Source organism: Spermophilus citellus, assembly GCF_964194105.1.
Source record: "Spermophilus citellus genome assembly, chromosome: 18".
Classification (NCBI taxonomy): Eukaryota; Metazoa; Chordata; class Mammalia; order Rodentia; family Sciuridae; genus Spermophilus; species Spermophilus citellus.
In genome coordinates, this window is record NC_138200.1 from 60,741,283 (window position 1) to 60,762,458 (window position 21,176).

Consider the following 21,176-nt stretch of genomic DNA (forward strand, 5'->3'; position numbering starts at 1 on the left):
CCTTTGGGATATATTTTCAGAAACAGAATTCCCAGGTCAGAGAATATTTAAGAGTTTGCAAGTGTTTTAAAGACCTTTTAAAGACTCGATGAACAAGTCAAACACTCAGGATGGATGCGACTTCAACTTCTTGTCAGCATGGGTGAGTGCCACTTACCTCTTCTACAACTTCCACCAAACTCTGGCCTGCTGTGGGGAACTTCCTAGGCCCCCATCCCCCAGATCCCCAAGAGTCTGGCTGCTGTCCAACAACCACGCCTCAGTGATCAGTCCAACCCAGCCACCTGATGAACCCCAGTTTAGAACGGGAGAAGCTGCAGCCTGGAGGTGCCTGACATGCCAGCCTCTCAGAGTGATGCCAAGTGGCTGGAAAATGATGCCTTCCTGAAACCTTTAATTTTATTACCTCTGTCCTGGACCCAGGTTGGTCCCGTTACCGTGGCAACACAACCTCCAGGCTGATAGACATTCCTTGGTGCTTAGAGAGAAGTCTCAGCTCATGGGCAAAAGATGCTGGAAGGAAAAGGTCAGCACCTTGCTGTTTCCCTTCTATGCCTCACAAACAGATTAAAAATTAGGCTTTAGAGTCACAGAGTCACTGACAGAGCATAAGGAAGGTTCTGGGGCTAGCGAGACCATCTGTGACTCATGCTAATTAAAATGGATGAGGATATATCAAATTTCATCTCTCCTTGGTGGAGAATCTTTCAAAGCATAGATCATTTTAGAGGATGTGTCCACTCTTTGGGGAATCATCCGACTTCCAAACCACCTAAAATGATCTTAAAGGTGAAGTGGGCCTTAGCAGTGACACACCTGTCACCCACGTCAAATCTCGCCAGCTCCACCTCTCCAGTGTCCCTCATCCCAGTTCTCGCCGGTTTCCCAGTTTCTGTCCCCCAGAGCCTGCCTGTCAACGCTGCCCTCGGAGCTGGCTTCCTGAGACACACACCCATCATGGCCAGCTCCCTGCTGCCCACCGCAGATGCCATCCATCTCTAAACGCAGTCATTTCCTCCCCTGGGCTCACAGGCCTCTTCATTCAGACTTGGAATCTAGCGAGTTCCCTGCTCTGTCAGCTGCCTCCATGGCCTGCGCCCCTCCTGTCCCAACCTCCTCTTCTCCTCTGCCGGCTGGTGGCATCCTCTGGGACAGGAGCTTCCTGTGTTCACCTGTGCATGTCACCTGGCTCCTAGGAGGTGGAAGGTTCTAGCTTTGCAGAGGTGGGCTGTTGGTGGAAGGGATATCTTCTTCTATCTGGGGAGACGGGAGTCATGCTTTCAACTTCTCTAACCCCAAGTTGTAGGGGAACCCAAACCATTCATCTGTGACATCATCCTCAACCATATGCTGGGTTCCTGGCAACCCTATACCATGGTGGAGCCTTTGGGTGCTAGAATTGCTGGGTTATCATCATCATCATCATCATCTGAGGAAAAAAAAAAGCCTAGAGCTCACATTTCATAAACTTTTGGGAAAATTCCAAACATACCCAAAAGCAGCAAGAATAGAATGTTGCACCTACTCCTTCCCTTTTTGCTACGCATGTCCCCAACACACTACTGTGATCAGTGCTCCTTTGTTGACTTCCTGTCCTAGGTGTTTTTCTGGAGTATTTTAAGGTACATCTCAGATAAAATATCGTTCCATCTGTAAATATTTCTTAAACAGTCCAGGTTGAAAGCCTAACTCTTCTGCCTACTGAGCCTATGACCACAGGCTGAACCTCATCGTTTACGTATGTAAAGGGAGAATGATTCTGGTAAGTTGGTCACAGGGTCACAATGAGGAGCAAGTGGACCACTCCATGGAAAACCCCTGAGGGCACATGCCCAGCTGATGTGCGGACAGGTCAGTTTCAGCCATCAAATCACTCCCATTGTCCTTAGCATACTGAATTTATACACAGCCCCCAGCATTCGAGACCTGAAAGATAAGAAGATGGTGTCTATCTGAAATCAAGACTCTGGCAGCAGAGAGGGTCAGATTGAGAGTGGAAAAGAAGGGAACTCATGGACCAGGTAGGAGCCTAGGAAAAGAATCCTGTAGAGAGATGAGGAGGCCCTCAACTAGCCAGGGACAGGGTGGAGTAAGTGCACCCAGGACATTAGAGCAAAGACCACCAACTAATGGGCGGTAGTTGGAGATGTCCTTCTGCAATTAAATCGGGCCAAGTTTAGATTCTGGTGGCCTGAAGAGAGTAAGTTAAAGGAGGTGGTGGCAGGAGGGGGTGGCGAGTTTCTTCCTAGAGTCACTATCTCTGCGGTGCCGACGGGTGGCATCCCACAGTGGCCAACCTGAAAGGGAGCCGTGGCACCTGAGGCTGTCGGTCCTGATGGCTGAGCCTCGACGGGCCTTCGTGTAGCAGGAAGCTGGTTTTATTTTGGACTTACTCACATGACTCCCTGCAAGAGTCCGGACCAGCCTGCCCTGTGGGCTTTGTCCTACCCAGCCCTGTCACCTGGCCTCACTGCCAAAGGAAGCCCGTGCCTTCTCGTGAGCCCTGACAACTTTGTACACAACAAACGTGTGCTCATTGTGGTCAATTTTTCTTCATACAGAGAAATGAAAATAGAGAAAATGAAAATAAGCTCTAACCGTACTTCTCAGATAACCCAGGGTTATGATATAACCTGTTATTTACATTAATATATATTTTACATAGATGTGACCACACTAAATATGGAGTTGCTCTGCTTATTATGTTAGGAAGAAATGGGAGAGGTGATCTGACAGGAATAAGCTGTGCTTCCTTCACCATCCCTCTCCTGATGGACATTTTGCTCCAACTCTTGCTTTTAAATAGCAAATAAGAAACTATCAAACTTAATTCCATTCCTTTGATTGTTATTAAAGGCATTATTGTGCCATATGACAGAGTCGATTCTTCTTTCCAATGTGAACTGTTTATCACTGGTAATGAAATAGCAGTTGGAGGGATGTCACTTCCTGATCAAATGATGACAGCTAATAAATGAACACAAAGTGTTTGAATTAGGAGAGTACTTTCACACCCCCAGAAAATCAATGCATCTAGCACTGAGCTGGTCTTGGGAAAAGAGAGCCAGTCAACTCTTGTGGGCCTTCCCGGAAGAGGACCTAAGAGCACCAATGGGCTTGGCCATAGGAACATTTTAATCTGATCAAAACTCCTACCAACTTGGAGGAACTATGCAGGACTCTTGCTGGCTGGCTGACATCCACACAGTCCAGAGGTGGCAGACTCCGCAGGTCAATCTTCAGTAGAGCTTGCAGAGGACAATAATAAAATTGAAGAAGAACTTGTAGATTTAAAAGGACTTAAAGGTATAGAGGGGTGTGTATGTGTGTGTGAATAGCAGACAAAATTATGGTGCCAAGGGATGTAAAACTGGGTGAAAACTAAAGACATGTAAGGAAGTGCTCACTGTCAGCGTCCGGATCAGGGTGGTGGCATTCGGGGAAGGGCAAGGGTTAAGATGGGGGCTTTGAGGTGGATGGCAAAGTTCTATTTCTTGACCTGATACTGTTTTATTTTATAATAAAACGGTTTAAAAATCCAAAACACAAGAAATTGAAAAACGAACTTCAAAAGCTGCTACTGCTATACTGCGTTAGTGTCCCTCCAAAATCCATGTCCTTCCCTAAACCTCAAACGTAACCTTACTTGGAAACAGTTGTTACAAATGTATCATGATGTTGTCCCATTGCAGATAGCTATAGGAGATCAGACTGGAGTAGGGGGACCTCTTGATCCAACAATGACTGGTGTCCTTGTAAGAAGGGAGAGAGAGAGGCACAGGGAAACCACCAGGTGAAGGTGGACCATGCAGACTCTGGAGTGAGCTGTCCACAAGGTTCATTGGGCACTGTCAGCAACTGCCAGACACTAGGGTAGAAGCCTGAGAAAGACTCTAGCTAATCCTTCAAGGGGGCCCAACCCTGCTGTTTTGATTTCAACTTCTGTCCCCGGAACTGCGCAATAGTACATTCTTGCCAGGCGTGGTGGTGCACCCCTCTAATCCCAGCAACTCAGGAAGCTAAGGCAGGAGGATCTTAAGCTGGAGGCCAGCCTCAGCAACTTGGTGCAGACCAAAGCAATGAAATGAAACCCTGTCTCAAATTTAAAAAAATAAAAGAGCTAGGGATAAATTCTTGCTCTTCTCAGCCACCCAGTTTGGTGGTACTTTGTTATGGCTGCCCTAGGAAAATGATATACTTCCCAGATGTTACCATGTGCTCATAATTTTTAAAAAACAAAAAGAACGATTAGTTTAGCTGTGTATGAGTGTTATTTTTCAGAGAGTATTGTTTCTACACTGGTGTCCATATGCAATTGTTTACCTGGTTATAGTTAAAAACCAAATAAAGTTTTATTTCTGGGAATATATATATATATATATATATATTTTGAGGTGGGAGCTTGGCAGAACACTGATCGCATTTCCTCGTTCAACCATGTGCATCTCCACCTGCCATAGGGTCACACCCCCTCCTGCTCTTTCCTGCCTGGAAATGCCGGCTGCACCTCCGGCACGCAGTCCTGCTTCTGATATCTCCACTCACATCGCAGTAAGATCAGGCTCATAATTCCTTGGGCCGTGAGTTGCTGTAGTAACCCACTGGTTCTAACTTGTCACACATCCTCTGACCCCACCATCACGGAGATCAGCCTCTCTAACCATGAGCAGAGGGCAGTCAGCTGCTGGGTCCCAGAGAGGACACATAGAGACAGTGAGTGGTTTTAATTAATTGTAAAACAATATCCCAAAGGTTTCTTTATGCACGAAGCAGAAATCTAATTGGTGCTTGTGCAGCGCCACAGCTGAGATCCGGTTCCTCATCAAGGGCCCTAGAGAGGAAGGAGCTGTCCTGTGCTCTGTGGCTCTGCAGCATGGCATGGTATTAATGCCAGGCATTAAACAAGGCCCTACCCAGATGTCAATCATCTCACCCTCTCGGGGTTCTTAGCCAAGCAAGGGGCTCATCTTTCTTGTTCCTAGCCATGAGTCACCAGGCAGCCAGTATTTGTTAAGTGAAGCCCTGTTTGAATTCAAAGGTCCTAGAACTTCAGAACCCCAGAATCACTGGAAATGGACAGCCTGCTGGTCTCAACAGAGGGGGCTAGGGTGTGGCCAAACGTCACTTCCTTAGAGCAGCACACGTGACTTGGATGCAGGCAGCCATCATATTTTGAGAAAAGCTAATCTAATCACAGAAGCATTTTGAAGTCAAAAACCAAGTGTGTTCTGTTATTCAGTTCCCACTGGGCCATGAGCCACACACTCTTCCTAGTCCTGGAGAGCAGAACCAAATCTCCTATGGCCAACTCCCTCGTGATGTGGAGATGAAGATGAAGCGCCCACTGACCAATGGAAAGAATGGAGATGGGCAACACATTCCTACACTATGTAGTTCCCACCTGAAGGCAGTTAGCAAGAAGGGGCCACTTGGCAATGTCTGGAAGCATCTGGAGAGCAGAGGACAGATTTCCTTTAAACATCCTGCAGTGTATAGGACAACCCACAACAAGGAGCCATTGGTCTCTAAATGCCCATGTTCCTGGGAGAATCCCTCAAGAGGGAATGATTTGTTGGTCTGTAGCCTGGTGCCCAGCATCCTCCAGACTTCACTCCTCTCCCGGGCTCCATGACTCTCCCGATCCCAGGCCCCTCTCTTAGGACAACTAAGTGCACTGAACACTATCATTGTACAGAGATGGTCATGGAGCCCGAGCCTTCCTAACCCACTGTCTAACCTGGGGACAGGTGAGTTGGCAGCCACTAACATCACTCAGCTTCACTCTTCTTTCAACTCTCCTTCATGAGCCACAGACTCAAGAAAAAAAAGGAGGGATGTTTTTATGTACCCCCGATTGACAGCCTGACAGACTCCCACACAACTCACGGGGTGGATGCCATGAAATGAGATGATGTATATAAGGTGCTTTGCTTGGTGACGCACCTGCTGATTCCTAGTCATATGTCAGCTACTGTGACAGTGATGAGCAACATCCTCTGTCACTCTGTGGACTCGCCACCCCTGCCATGTCCTCTGTACTCACCTGCAGTGCTCACCTACAACCTATGGGAAGGTGGTGATTCATGTTTTATGCTCTTAGGTTCAGAGCCTGTAACCCTCCCCGTCCTCCTCCTCCAAGCGGGAAGATCAACAGAAACCCCACCCCCCACCCACGTTAGCCAGCTTGGAGGGGTAAGGCACACAGCCAGCCTTCTACAGGAGTGCTTTGGTCACAAATGCTTCTTACACAAATAGGATCTCTCTGTATTTCTACTCTGTGCTTTAGATCATTCCACGGTTCCCAGACAACTTGCCCCAGACTCTGCCTCTTGGGCCACCTATAAATCTGCACCATCACCCTGACATTTGTCCAAATGACAGTGAGGTCTAAGTGACATCATCAACAGATCTCAATTCCCTTCAGTACTAAAATGCTCCCAAATCCCTGTAAGCCAGCCCTCTTTTTCTAACCCTAAAGGAAAAGTCACCTGTACCCTCCAAACTGTCCTTTCCAAATATTAAGTCTGACCATCATTCTCTTCAAAGATGGGCACCCACTCAAGAACCTACAAGACCTTGAAGGGTCTTGGGACTCCTTACAATTTGTTTTAACACTTTCCCACAAATTCTCACATTTGACAATTCCAGATGAAAACTTCAACCATCACTGACAGTGATATTGTTGTTAATCTGCAAATAAACAAAACCAGCGCCACCTCAAAGCAAGGCAGTTACAACGTCAGGAAGGAACTAGAATCTTGCAAGCAAAGATGCAGCATCTCTTGCCCTTTTTTTTTTTCCTCTAAAAAATTCAAAGCAAGGGGCTGGGGGGTGTGGCTCAAGCGGTAGCACGCTCGCCTGGCATGTGTGTGGCCCGGGTTCGATCCTTAGCACTACATACAAAGATGTTGTGTCTGCTGATAACTAAAAAATAAATATTGAAATTCTCTTAAAAAAATAATAATCTTGCTTTCCATTCTGTTCTATTAAAAAAATTCAAAGCAAGAATGAGTTTGACATATATTTTGGAAGTTTTCCTCTTGTACAATTGAGGGGCAGTGGATCTTGGGTTTTATTAACCCCTCAACTCCCTACACAGAGCAATATTTCCTCAGATTATTTCTGCGTCCTTCTATTTGGCTGGGTGACAAACTTCTACTCCACCTTCAAGTCCCAGAATAAATGTCACTTCTTCTCAATAACTTTCTCCGATTTTCACCCTTACCCCATCTCAAACAGGTTACCTCCTCTTCTGTGCCCAATACACTTTCAAGCATCTTTCTTGAGATTATACAAAAGCCTGGGGTGTAGCTCAGTGACAGAGCACTTATCTAGCATGCAGTAGGCCCTGGGTTCCATCCCCAGTACAGCAAATACAAAAAAAAAAAAAAAAAAATGGTACAACTGATATTCCTCTTCAGGTCTTTCTGAGAGACTGAGCATCTCCAGAAGAGGCGGCACCACATCCTCCTGCCAGGCCTCATTCACACGTTGAAATGGGATCCATTGAGGGTCCACTTCAGTTCTGTTCAACCATCCAAATCCAACACCGTGGAACACTGCTAATAAATACAAACACTAGAGACAATTCACTAGATTCTTTTCAGCTTTTGCTTTAGAATAGAAGAGGATGAGAACACACTCTCTGGCTTGGTTGTGGACTAGATAGACCTCCACGGGATGCTCTGGCTTCGGTTAGGTGTTTAATTCATTTGAACTCCTGGTGACCACGATGCAGGACCAAGGCAGACAGTGTCACCCAGCCACCCAGGACCGGAGGTCCAGGCACTCCATCCAGACCATGCTGCCTTGCCCTTCTTCCTCCCTCAGGATGTTCCTATGTCTGACCCTGGGAAAAATCCTCCTAAATCATCCCCATTCACCATCCTGCTACCAAGTAGAGACTTCCTTTCTAGCGGCTTCCTTTCTGTTTCCCTTCCTTTAAAAGTGATAGCTCACCCAGTCCTGGTCCTGCAGGGATGGCCAAGAGAGGCAATTAGGGTGTCAGGTGCAAGGCAGCGTTTGCTCTCAGGTGCTGACCCTGCATTACATGGCCCTGAGAATGCCCCTCTGTACACATTATGCCTTGGTCACATCCCTAGGCCCAGCCTAGTCCATGCCCTGCTGAAGCTCCCTATGCATCTCTTCCAAAAAGGAAATTATGTTTGAACCTTTTTCTCCCTTGCCAGTGGGTCAATCCATGGACCTGACATCTGTACTTTTCTAGTTGCTCTTCCATCAAAATATTGGAGTTTACTTACATTAAGACTCCCCTGGCTACTTAGCAGTACCCAGAAATTGCAGACCCCAGTCCTACTTGAAATGAGTATTCCTTTCACAAACACACCCAAGCCCTCCCGGAGATGGATGTCATGGATGTGAGCCATATTCCACAGATGACTTTGGTAGATGTGCTTCTCGATTAGGCTGTTGCTCATTTCTTCATTTCCAACGCTTTTAATTTATCATCTGATCGGCTCAGTGATCCTGGAATCATTCATCATTATTTTTTCCTACTTTAGGTGGCTATGCTTATTACCATTAGTAACACAAGCCAAGGGCTGTGGTTATTAAGTGGTGTCATTTGTACCCTAATGACTCTGTGCCTTTCACACCATGCAAAGGGGAAATTGAATATTGTGAAGCATTAAATGAGACCCCAAAGACTGAGCATCGTTAACCAGCCCTGTTGCCCAAGAATGAAGAAATAAACCATGCAGGTGGATGGGAAATGGAGATGAGTATTTCGGGAAACTCTTGGGAATATAGTACCAATGGCCCCGACCTACCTTCCGGGGCCAGCAGACTTTTTCCAGCTCTCTTTTGCATCCTGCTCCCTCAGCTTGGAGTAGCTTCTGTCCCCCTATGGCCACAACTAAATCCTATTCATTCTTTTTTATAAAATTTATTTTAGTTAGGTGTAGATGACTGCAGAATGCATTTTTATTCATTGTACACAGTTCAGCACAACTTTTCATTTATCTGATTGTACACGGTGTAGCATCGCATCATATGTGCAGTCATACATGTACCTAGGGTAATGATGTCCATCTCACTTCACCATCTTTCCTGCCCTTTGCCCAATCAAAGTTCCTCCATTTTTCCCATGCCCCTCCACCCCCAATATGGATCAGCATCCACTTATCAGATAGAACATTCAGCCTTTGGTTTGGGGGGATTGGCTTACTTCACTTAGCATAATATTCTCCAAGATCCATCCATTAACCTGCAAATGCCATAATTTTATTCTTTTTTAATGCTGAGTAATATTCTATTGTGTATATATACCACAGCTTCTTCACTCACTCATCTACTGAAGGGCATCTGGGTTACTTCCACAGTTTAGCTATTGTGAAGAGATCTGCTGTGAACATTGATGTGGGTGCATTACTATGGTATGCAGATTTTAAGTCTTTTGGGTATAGACTTGCTGGTACGGACTCCCCCCGGCCCCCAGGGCTTGGATCCAGCCCTGGTTTCTTGTTGTGCACATCAAAGAGGCCAGCTCACAAGGCCTTGAAGGAGCTCACAAGGCCTTGAAGGATTTGTGGTGTCTGTTTTCATATTATTTCAGCCTGTAATGGTCATGTGGGGACGCCCTGACCTGCTTGGGTCTGATAAGGTTCCTGGTTGAAGGCTCATTATGAGTCGACATGAACCACCTGTTTTCCCCTCCTCCTTGCTCCCGCCTACGAATAACTTTCCATTCTGTCTGCAAGAAATATATAAGTATGAGCTGAGATAATAAAGTCAGATTCCCCCTGGATGAAGGACCTCGGACTCCTGTGTCTTTTTTAATCCCGACATCTCCCGCCGGACTCGGTCCCATTCGCCGGACGCGGCATAGACTGAGGAGTGGGACATCTGGGTCAAATGGTGGTTCCATTCTAAGTTTTCTAAGAAATCTGAATACTGCTTTCCAGAGTGGTTGCACCAGTTTGCAGTCCCACCAGCAATGTATGAGTGTGCCTTTTCCTCCCACATCCTTGCCAACACCTATTCTTATTTGTATTCTTGATAACTGCCATTCTGACTGGCATGAGATGAAATCTTAGAGTAGTTTTGATTTGAATTTCTGTAATTACTAGAGATGGTGAACATTTTCCATATATTTGTCGATCCTATTCATTCTTTAAATCCCAGCTCAATTATCACCTTTTCAGACAAGCTCTCCATGGTCTCCCAACCAGGTCACATCCCTCATCCGCATCTTCATAAAACCATCCTAGCAATTATGAGGTGTCATCTTACAGTGCAGTCATTGTTGGAGCAAGCCTGTATCCCCAAAAGACCATAAGCTTAAGGGCAGGGAGTCTTGCAGATGTTTGGTTTGCTTTCCACCACTTCCCAGGGCTTAACACTGAGCATGCTCAATACATTTGTTGTATTTTTTTAAAAAAAATCTAATTGTATCAGTCAGTATCCTGAAAGGAAACAAGTGGCACATTTAATTGGGGTTGGCAAAGGCTTTTTGTTTAAAAAAATGAAGGGGGCATTTGCTGAGATGCTTCAGGGCTATTGAGATGTTTGTAAATTAGCAATAGTAGGAAGATCTCACCCATCCCTTGGCCCAAGAGGCACAGGGAAGAAAATGTATTATGGGATTCCAGAGAAGGAGCTGGGACCCAACAGGAGCTGCAGTTGCAGAGGGGCCTAGGTACTGCCAGAGACCTGGCTCAAGGCAGGGACCAAGAAGGAAACTCCTTGACCTTCTTCTTGGCCTCTGAGCACTTCCAGCGTCTCTCAATAGTCAGAACCAACTGGAAGCCAATGGACAAGAGACCCAGTAAAATGTAGGGTTTGTATGCGAGGCATCCCCCAAAAGCTCCTGTGTTAATGCAGGAAAATTCAGAGGTCAAATGGTTGGATTGTGAAAGCTGTAATGTAATCGGTCCATCCTAGGTTGAATGGATTGACGGGGTGTTAACTGCAGGCCGATGGGGTGTGGCTGGAAGAGGTGGGTTGTGCCCTGGAAGGGTTCATCTGCCTTGCAGCCCCTTCCCCTTTCTCCCTCTGCCTGGTCCTTCCTCCGTAATGTACTGCCTCATCTTTGACCCAGAGCAATGGAGTTGGCCCATCATGGACTAAGTCTCTGAAAAACGTGAGCCAAAGTAAAATTTCTCTCCTCTAAGTTGTTCTTGTTAGGTATTTTTGGTCACAGCAATGCAAAGCCAGCTAACACGGAGTCCACAGAGAAGCCCAAGAATGGATGAGGAGAGCAACACCCTAAGAATAGGTTGCAGCCCATGAACCCTCCTCTGACTTCTGGAGACCCCATCTCTCCTAGTTCCATTGTACAGAAACATAAGTATGGCAATGACTATGTCCCTGTTTGCCTAGTGTAAGCCAATTAAATTCTCTTCTCAATGACTGCACTGTAAAATGACACCATGAGAATCGAACACCCCCAGACTTCACCAAGAGCATGCTGACCAGTGATACCCGGTCAGCTGTGCCAGGGTGCAGTACATCAGGGCCAGGTGAACATATCAGGCATTCTGCCTCCATGAGTCCAGCTACACAGTGAAATACTTTTAGATAAGCCATCCGGAGAGCCTCTGTGCTGGGGAGTGTCTAACTTTAACCTTGAGGGACTCAGCTGGAACTGTATGTATGTATGCAAGGAAGATAGGCTTGGGGGCTAGAGTCTCTGTTGGTGGTGAGTCTAATGGGAAGCCAAATACAAGAGACAGGAGCTCCAGGAGGTCTGCAAAGGGCATTCCCCACAATGCACTGTGACCTAGCTTCTCTAAATCACCATGACCCAAGATCCAGGGCATCTGCCAGCCTTTGACTTTCCCCTGGGCTCTGGTCACCTTGTTCCCTCAGCTTGCCCTACTCCTGGTTCTCAGGTGCTGGACCTGTTAGGGATGAAGATGGGAGAAGAATCTTTCTCAGGTTTCCATGGCCCTCTTCTCATTGTGGACTGGCTTATTCAGTAAGTCGCCCACACCCAAGTGGTACTGCACTTACTAAGGTGATGTCCAGTGACCCTGGGGGCTTCTCCTACCACTTCCTCTTTCCTAAGCCCCATACGTAGGTGTTTTCTGCCAGATGCTTTTCCCTGGCTGGACACGCAGGACCTCAAACACAACACTGGACTTGAATTCGGTCTTCTCCTCAGAGAGGAAACAAGGAGAAAGAAAAGGAAAAGCCCCGTGCTCTGATTCCACTCCCAGCTCCTGCACCCGACAGCTGCGCCCAGCTCCTGGAGGCAGCCCCTGAGCAGCCTTAGGTGACGCACACGGCATCTCAAAGCCAAGGGTTCATTGTTCCATGATGAAGCTCAAAGACTACCACAAGAGCACTGAACAGATGTGGATTACTGTCATCGTCATCATTAGCGTTGCACAGTGACCAATCCCTCACTGGGCACCCCATTCTGACATGCCAGGCGCGTGGAGCGTCACCGCCTCTTAGCCGAGTCATCCTCAGTTCTTTCCGCCCTCTGTCTCCATGGCCAGTTATCAGGCCCTGCCTGTCATACTGCCCAGTCACTGTGTCCCACAACCTGACCTGCCTGTCACATTTGCAGGCCCCCAGGCCAGAGTACAATGGGGGCTCCCAGCCCTGGCCAACCCCTTCTCTCCCCACCCTTGAGTACCACCTGCACCACCAGGACAGATCTTGCTCACATGGTGGGAAGTTCCCACATGATCTGGAGGATGCTTGGGAAGAGAAGTCTGGGAGCCCACAAAACAAGAGCATGGTTTAGAAGTATGTCCTGGCTTTGGGTATCTGTCCCTCTGGCCCTGCAGAGGGGTGCCCAGGTCTCAGAGTCATGCAGAGCCCAGCTGGAGCCCACCCCTTATTAGGTGGCCCTGGGCATACTGTGGATGAGACATCCCATAAAGAAAGACCTCAGGGCTCTATGGAGACCCTTCAGAAATCCAGTAGAGGGCGCTGGAACCTCAGGCTTTCTCCTGACGCAGCTCGTACAGGAGAACAAGATGCCTGGTCCTGATCAGACGGGGGGGACATTTAGTGCCTGTCAGTCTCCATGCGAGTCTATTGTGTGGGTATAAACCTGTGATGGGCAGATTCATGATCCCCAAAGAAGTCTACATCCTCATCCCCAGAACCCGTGACCTCACAAAGCAGATGGGATTTTTGCATATGAGATTAAGGATTTGGAGATGGGGAGGTTATCCATCCGTGATTATCCGTCAAGCCTCCCAAAGGTCCTTAAAAGAGGGAGGCCAGCGAGTCCAAGTTGGAGAGAGATGACTTTGAAGACAGCAGGAGGGAAGTAGGAGCAAAGGAATGGGGGTGTTCTCCTAGAAGCTGGAAAGGTCAAGGAGATGGATTCTCCCTCCACAAGAAACACAGCTTGATTTTAGCACAGTGAGACCATATCCGATTTCTGACCTTCAGAACGGTAAGAGGATAAATTTGCATTTCACACCATTATGTCAGTGGTAATTTCTTCCATCACCAACAGGAAATGCAGTTTTAAATTTTCTAGTAGCCACCTTCAGAAAAGCACACACAAAAAAAATTAACTTCGATATATTTTATTTAACCGATATGTTTAAAATCTTACTTCCATATTTACTCATGTTGACAATTCTTACCGAGATCTGTCTGTTACGATTATGAGGTCTCTGACATCTGGCCTACATGGTACCCATAGCAATTGGTCCTTAGCACTGGTCAAGTGCTCAGTTCCTAGTGTGACTAGTGGCCATTGGATTAGGCAATGCAGGTCTACTAGGCTTTTCTCTTGAATGTAAGCAGAAAAGTGCTTTAGAAAATTCTGTCTAGCATCTGCAAGGGAGACAAGTCTCCCAGTGTCCTACTGAGCTTTCTGGAGCCCGTCACTCTCATGTCTGGGTGATGTCATCCACCAAGGTCCACCAAGGTACTGTTTGCAAATTGGTGACTTGAAAGCAGTCTCTGTTTGCAGAGCTTCCCCTGCCAGAGAGCAGTGTTGGGGTGCAGCCAGCAGAGCACTGTCCTGGGTTTTGTCCAGTCCAGAAAAGGGGAAGCCGCTCTCACTTCCCACTCAGTTCTCACCACCTTCCAGATGACGGCCAGAGGCAGACCCCTGGGGTGTTTCATCTTTTCTCATCTATAAAACACTGATGCAGGTACTCACCTAAGGGCTTGGTGTGTGGATAAAAACTAAGTAACACAGACATGCCACACACTGCGCCCCATAGAGAATGGATGGCAAATGATGGTTCTTTCCATCTAAGTTATCGAAGGAAGATGGAGTCCTCACTGTGTGATTGTGATCTCACTAATTAAGGGATCACTTGGAAATGCTCCTAGCCCTTGATCCCCTTCCCACATAAGAAACTTCAAGGAGTCAGTTCATTTCAGAGAGAAGCATCCAAAACTATGCAGATTAGAGGCGGCCATGCAAGAGCCCCCCCACCCCCACCCCCAGCATCATGATAAGCTTTTACTGGTGAGAAAAAATTTTGTTTCCCTGGGCTCCATCCTATTAGAAAAACAGCTTAAAAATTGCTCCTAATCTCCCTGGAGTCTCCAGGTGCTTAATGACTTGCCACAGTGATAAACAACTGAATTCTGGGAGCCATTAAGGGAGACATTATCTACCTCTTTCCTTTGCCTTTGAGAATCAAATGAAGCTGCTTAGTCTGGGTGGAATTGAGAGAAAGCATTGGTTTTGAAGTCCAGCCAATCAACTTAGAACCACAGTTCCGTCTCCAATAGCAGGTTTGCTTCTATTTGGGGGCAGTTTGCTTATTTTTTTTTTGTTTAATATTGGTATACTTATCTATAACATCTATAAAATATCTTGTAAGCTAAGAATTATGTGTATAATTCTTCCAAGGTAAGAATATTTTAAATACAAAAAGCATTTGTGACCTCTCAAATTTGTGGGGAGGAATCTGTGTGGCTTTGCCAGGTCCTTTGGCTCTTACAAGACTGCCATCAAGATGCCCGTGATCTCACTTAGAGATCTGACTGGAGCAGGCTCTGCCTACAAGCTTCCTTAGCAAGTTGGCAGGATTCAGTGCTTGGAGGATATGGAGCTGAATATCTCAGTTCCCCATTGGCTGGAGGCTGCCCTCCGTTCTTTGCCACAGGGGCCTCTCCATGGGGCAGCTCAGGACTTTGGCTGCTTGCACCACAGGAATGAGGAAGGGAGAAGAGACCGCAGGATGGAAGACAGTCTCTTGCAGCCTGACCTTGGAAGGGAGATCTCCCTACTTTTTGCTGTGTTCTCTTGGTTAGAAGCAAGTCACTCTGTCCAGCCTGCCCTCAAAGAGAGGGGCTTACACATGGACATGGCAGGAAAGAGATCACTAATAGCCACTTTAGAAAATATCACCCACTGTTTATAGATTCTCTGAGTGCAGTTGGCCCCCTTCAACCACACATTTGGCATCCACAGGTTCAACCAACCTCTCATAGAAAATATTCAGGGAAAAAAGTTGTATGAACATATACATTGATTTTCTTGTTATTATTCCCTGTACAGTAGAACTATTTACATAGCTTTTACATTGTGTAATAAGTAATCTAGAGATGATTTAAAGTATAAGGGAAAAATGTGCATGGGTTTTATGCAAATACAGACTACACCATTTTATAGAAGGAGCTGGAACAGCCACAGATTTTGTTACCAATGGGGAGTTCTGGAACCATCTTCCACAGGTATTAAGGAACAATTATGGTAGCTTCACAGTAAATGTGAAGGCGCTTCAGAAAGCTATGTCACCACAGATATAGAATCTACTGGATTATGTATTAGGGTCAGACAATTGACAATCATATGAGACTGACTGTCTATAAAACAGGTTGATTCTAACCAATGCTAAGTTATCCAAAGACTGCATTTAAAGAGGCATTGAGTTTATATTAAATATTGATTTGATAACTTGTTACCAAATAATATTTGGCCACTAGTGGCCAAAGACACCTCTTTCCCCTACATTAGTTTTCATCATAGATCCGTGGCCCCTTCCTTGTTTAGAATAGCCATGTCTTTAAAGAAACGCATGTGAAAATGTACATGTAGGTTTTCTCATTTTGCAGTATTACAAAAGCATTTAATCCTGTGTGTTCTTGATGATTAGCTGTGTATATCTTTATTTTCTTTAACAGCTCCGTAACATTTCTATTCAGTAGATAAATGAAAGAGCCACAGTTCACTTAGACACCGTCTTACTCTGTGATAAAGTATCAGAGATTTGCCTTTAAAAGCAGTGCCATGATTGAGTAGCTTTTATGTGTTATTTCCCCCCATAAATTGAATTATGCCTTTAGAATGAAGTCCCAGAAAAGCAATTCAAATACAAACATTTTAATGGCTTTATCAAATGTGTATACAAATGAGTAGAAGACTTGGGTTGCTTTTTTATATAAGCAAATGCGGCTCCATCAGCCACAGGCTGAGCTCCTCAAAATCAGCCACCATGTCTTACTTTTTATTATTTTTTTTTAATCACAGCATCTAGCCTAGAAGCAACGTTCACTGAATATTTGCAGACAGAATGATTGAACAAAAAGATGTGAAAGTGAGAGATTTTGAGAAAAATGTTTAGGCCAGATCTATTATGAATTTTCTTTTTTAAAATCAAGAAATGTTTTGTTTTCATGCACCCAAGCAGAGACCTGGGTTCCCTGGTGCCCTTTCCATATCTCATTGAACCCTCACAGTGCCTCCTACAGTTAGTTTTCTGCACAGCAACAGAATGAAATAAAACCATGGGTCTGTGCCCCACCCTTGCTTTTTCAGAGGGTCCCCTGGAGACATCCTTTGGTTTGACATCAGAAAGGAAACATTGGGTCATCTTTTCTAGAAATACTCAGTCTGACTACTGGTTCTAAAAGGAACTCCTCCCAGGTGAAGGCAACATGGAATTGTCTTCTGAATGCAGTTCAGACCCAGATAATGGGTTTATTTAGCCCAAATTATAAATCTGAATTATATTAAGTAAACAGGGCTTAATCATACTCAAAAATACTTTTATTGCTCAATACTTAGTCGGACTAATTTGCCCTGCTATCCTGCATCATATAACTCTTGGCAGTCCCGAGAACATTCCCAGACCCTTTTGTAAAAGAAATTTTCATCTAATTATTTCAAAAGCGCACGCCTTTTGATTTTAGATGGAGGAGATTCTTGTAAAGGAAGACCAGAGCGCGTGAATGACACAACCAGAAATTTACTTGCACCCCAGGGTCCAGGAGACCTCGCGGGTTCCACCACCGAGCTTGGACTGCAGCGCCCCCTGGTGGGAAGCTGTCGGTGTGACCGTCCAGGTCCCCTTTCACCTGGGCAACCTCTCACCTAACCAGGGCTTGTTTCTTCTTACCTTGTGTCTCAGGTAAAGGAGGCCATGCAGCGGATCCACGACCGAGGGAATATCGGGAAGTTGATTCTGGATGTGGAAAAGACCCCAACTCCACTGGTGAGTGTCAATCAGAGGAAATCTTTCTACACAAGAGATGAACCCAGGGGCAGAAGGAGCACAGGCAGCTTGTGGCTGGAAGGGGCTGGGTATCAGACACCCTCACAAATGGGGGCTCCTGGGCACCGACATGGGGGCTAAGGAGGAAAGTGGAATGCCCCAGCAAGAGCAGGTCAAGAGCAAGCCAGGGTACAGACAGGAAAGGAGAGAAAAAGCAGACCCCACCCCCCACCCCCACCCCCACCCCTCCGTGAGCTCTCAAGAGGGGAGGATTCCAGGGATGTGGTCCAGGAATGTGGGAAACCCACATTCCTGGACCTGACAGGTTGATGTGTCCACCTCTGAGGTGTCCCCTCCTGAGCCTCAGAGCTGCATCAATCTTAAGAGAAAAAAAAAACTAACATTCCACATTTTAGTCAAAGCGTGTATTTTAAAAAGCAATTTGGTCTTTACAACCATAATATAGTTGAGGTCTAATAACGATTATCACTGGGTGAAGGTCAGTTTAATGAGAGGGCATTTTGTAATATTTCAGTGGCTGATAACAATATGGATAGCATTTTGCAAAATGCTAAGTCCCAAGGCTGTTTGAAGGTGAATGAGGGGATAAGGTTAGGAAGGAAGCGCTGGGATTCCGGGTCCCCTGTCCATGACACTGTGGCCTTTAAACACAAGAACGAGTCTATTTCAGCACCATTGGTAGCAGGAGACAGGCCCCTGAGTGGTCAAGAACGGCTTATCGCTTTCAAGCAAGGTAGTTGGCACTGGCTGTCCCAGAGGCACTGCTGTCTATACCCCATGAGACTGGGTCCCAGCTGGCAGAAGCCCTGCTTCACCCCAGCTGGAGCTGAAAAGCTCACCTTTCAGACCAAGAGCTTGGGACCTGCACCCACATATGTCATTGTCCTTGTTTTTGAACCTCAGGCAGCTTTTACCCCTTAGCCCCAAAGAAATAGAGATGTGGAGAACGGGTATTGGAGTGTCTTGGGGTTTGGGAGGAGGCCACAGTCCTTCCAGATAGAGGACTGGACTTTAAGGGGAGAGGATGGCATCAAGCTCCACAGAGGGCATCCCGAGATCTGGGATGGGCCCAGCAAGGTCACTGCTAATACATGCATCTGATAGAAAAATGAAGCTCAGCAGGTACTGGTGATGGGGACAAGAGGCGCTTTCTCTACCTCTGGGCATGACTGCTCTCGAGGAAGCCCTACCTGCGTGGCTTCATCAGATGCTCGGGGAAGGTGAGGGTTGGGTCACAGAGCCCCCCTGACGGCCTCCATTGAATTACAGATGGCCAACGACAGCACAGAGACCAGCGAGGCGGGGGAAGAGGAGGAGGACCACGAGGGTGACAGTGAGAACAAGGAGCGGATGCCCTTTATCCAGTAGCCCAGGACCAGACAGGAGGATGTGAAGGACGGTTTGGAAGAAGAGGACCCGCTGCGAATCTCTTCTCCGCCCCAGTGAACACATGCTGTAGTCCCTGCGTGTCGTGTTCGTCTGCAGTCAGCTGAGCTAAGAAGCTGTTGATCGCTGTTGTTTTTTGGAATTAAGTGCCAAGCCCATTTCCATGCAGTATTACGTCCCTTCCCGATCTGTGTATCACACTCTCCCCTCTCCCTGGTATCCAAACCACCCATCTTCAGGTCCTTCTTGATGGTTCTAGAATAGCCTTGCCAATAGCCCACCGGCCCGACACCTAAGAGACTAGATGTGGGCAAGGATGATGAGAAGATACGTTTGGACTGAAAGGTATTGTCACAGAAAGCTGTCCAGGTCCTAGCACTCTTCGGGCCAATGATACTCTTTGCAATGTCTCTGACCAGAGCACTCGCCAATTTGGCCGTGGGGGAAAGAAGGTAGGCCAGGAGAGATCGTCATGAGCCTATGAATTTAAAAACTCTCCAAACAGTACTTTCTCCTCTCTCCCCTTTAAGAGGAAAACTTCCTGACATCCATCTACTGTCTTAAGGCCATAGGTCCGAGCCACTCTCCTCTAACCTTCTGTCACTGGATCCTTTCATTGGTTCTCATTCATAAACACAGGGAGGCTGGTCTGAATTTTTCAGGATAGAAAAATGGGTCATCTTCTTGTACTTGAAGACCAGCCACAGAGATTATTTCTTTGAGGCCACATCTCATGAGACAAACTGTATATGGCAGTGGGGAGGCTTTAAGAAAACTCACCATGTGTAGGACTCATTCGAATGTCACCGAGATTCGACCGTGTTTGCATACTCGCCATCGGCATTACCAACTTTTCTATTTTCCATTCCTGGTAGCAAGCCACCACCCTCCCCCAAGGAAGGGCTCCCTTGTAGACCATGTTTGCAAAACTCTTCTCTTGCCAAAGCACGTTCCAACAAGTGACAACAGGGATGCAGAAGGTGGCTGTTCACTATATGCTGCCAGATGTGCAGTTTCCTCCCCTCCAACACAACAGGGCCATGGTGCCATCCTGCAGGGCCCTGCTCCTCAGGAACCAGGGACCAAACTGCTTGATTGTATACCCTGTCCAGCTGCCAGCTCCTCAGCTCCTAAGAAACTCCACCCACTACCTGCCCATTTGACTGGGCTTGAGAGGTGTACCCGGGAAGCGGCCTCCCCCTTCCCTTCTCCCAGGCCCATTGATTCATCTGTTACTCACAAACCATGCTAGAAACACAAGGAGCCCAGGCAACTAGCTTTTGCTCTGTGGAAGACCTAAGGGGGTTCCCACATGCCCCGTTCTTCCACCAACAAGCTCGACAGTGGACCCGCCTCTTCCCCCCGTGACAGGAATGGGTGCATCTCAACAGTTACCTGCTTAGTTTCCAGAGTTTCTTTGTCACACACGTCACCTCACTCATCGCATTCCGTTTTTCCTAAGCTTGTGATGACTTATTTATGCCAAATATTGATCTGAAAAGGGTCTCTCCTTGTGGTGAATGCATGTCAACTATGAGGACAGGAAAGGGGGTGGCCATCTGATAAGTCAAGGGACGAGAGTGTCCTGAGAGGGGACACTCAGGTCACCTTCTCTTCCTATCCCAGGACTCAGCAGTTGTCCAGTCTGGGGCCATCCTGAGAACAGGCGTTTACCTCTCTTAACTGGCCACTGTACTACTGGTCATGTTTCTCCCATAACCAGGCTGAAAGGGGCTTCTAAGGGACCACTCTCCAGGTGAGATTCCTAGGAAGCAGGGCAGAAATGGCATCTTCTAGGGCTGGAAGAGCTGGCCCCGAGAGGGCTGTCCTCCTGGGGGGGGGGGGGGGAATCTGGCCTCCAGGCGTCTTGTTATGTCCAAAAGAGAAGCATGAACGTCATCCTTCCCACATCTGTTCTTTTAGCCAGTGAAGTCAATCCAGCCTCCCTGTCGAACCCCTTGGTTAAAACCCTCTCCTCTCAGGATACGGAGGGAGGAAGCTCGAGTTTGACCGACCGTGTCAGTTTCTGCTGTGAAGAATGGGGGAACATTTGCTGGTTCCATGGACTCCCATTTTAAGCACCTCCTCCCCCGTGTCCTGGTTGTTTTTCTGAAGGAAGAGTGAAGAAGGTCTCGGTTTGCCTTAGAGGAACCGCGAAGGCTTCTCCCAAGTGAAGCGTGGTGGTTGGAGCGAACAGAAGCATCGTCTAATGTGTTTGTGGCTTTAGAGCTTTTGTTATATTGTGCCTACAAAGCAAATTATGTTTACATAAAAATACAAATAAAGTATTCAGCATAGCATAACCTCTTCTGGTATCATTTAATCCACTATTTGGATGAGAGCCCCGCTCTTATAACGGAAAGATGGGTAACATAAAAT

At 46.8% G+C, this 21,176-nt stretch overlaps 2 protein-coding genes across 2 annotated transcripts in view; one reads left to right on the plus strand and one right to left on the minus strand.

Annotated features, from left to right (window-relative positions):
* VAT1L (vesicle amine transport 1 like) overlaps positions 1-21,076 on the plus strand; it is a 141,634-nt gene extending 120,558 nt beyond the window's left edge. Inside the window, exons 8-9 of the mRNA XM_081274867.1 lie at positions 17,307-17,390; positions 18,681-21,076. Coding sequence (XP_081130993.1) covers positions 17,307-17,390; positions 18,681-18,779 — 183 coding nt within the window. The 3' untranslated portion in view covers positions 18,780-21,076. The remainder of the gene's footprint in view (positions 1-17,306; positions 17,391-18,680) is intronic.
* Positions 1-21,176, minus strand: part of ADAMTS18 (ADAM metallopeptidase with thrombospondin type 1 motif 18) — a 618,263-nt gene that overhangs the window by 577,692 nt on the left and 19,395 nt on the right. The window lies entirely within an intron of this gene.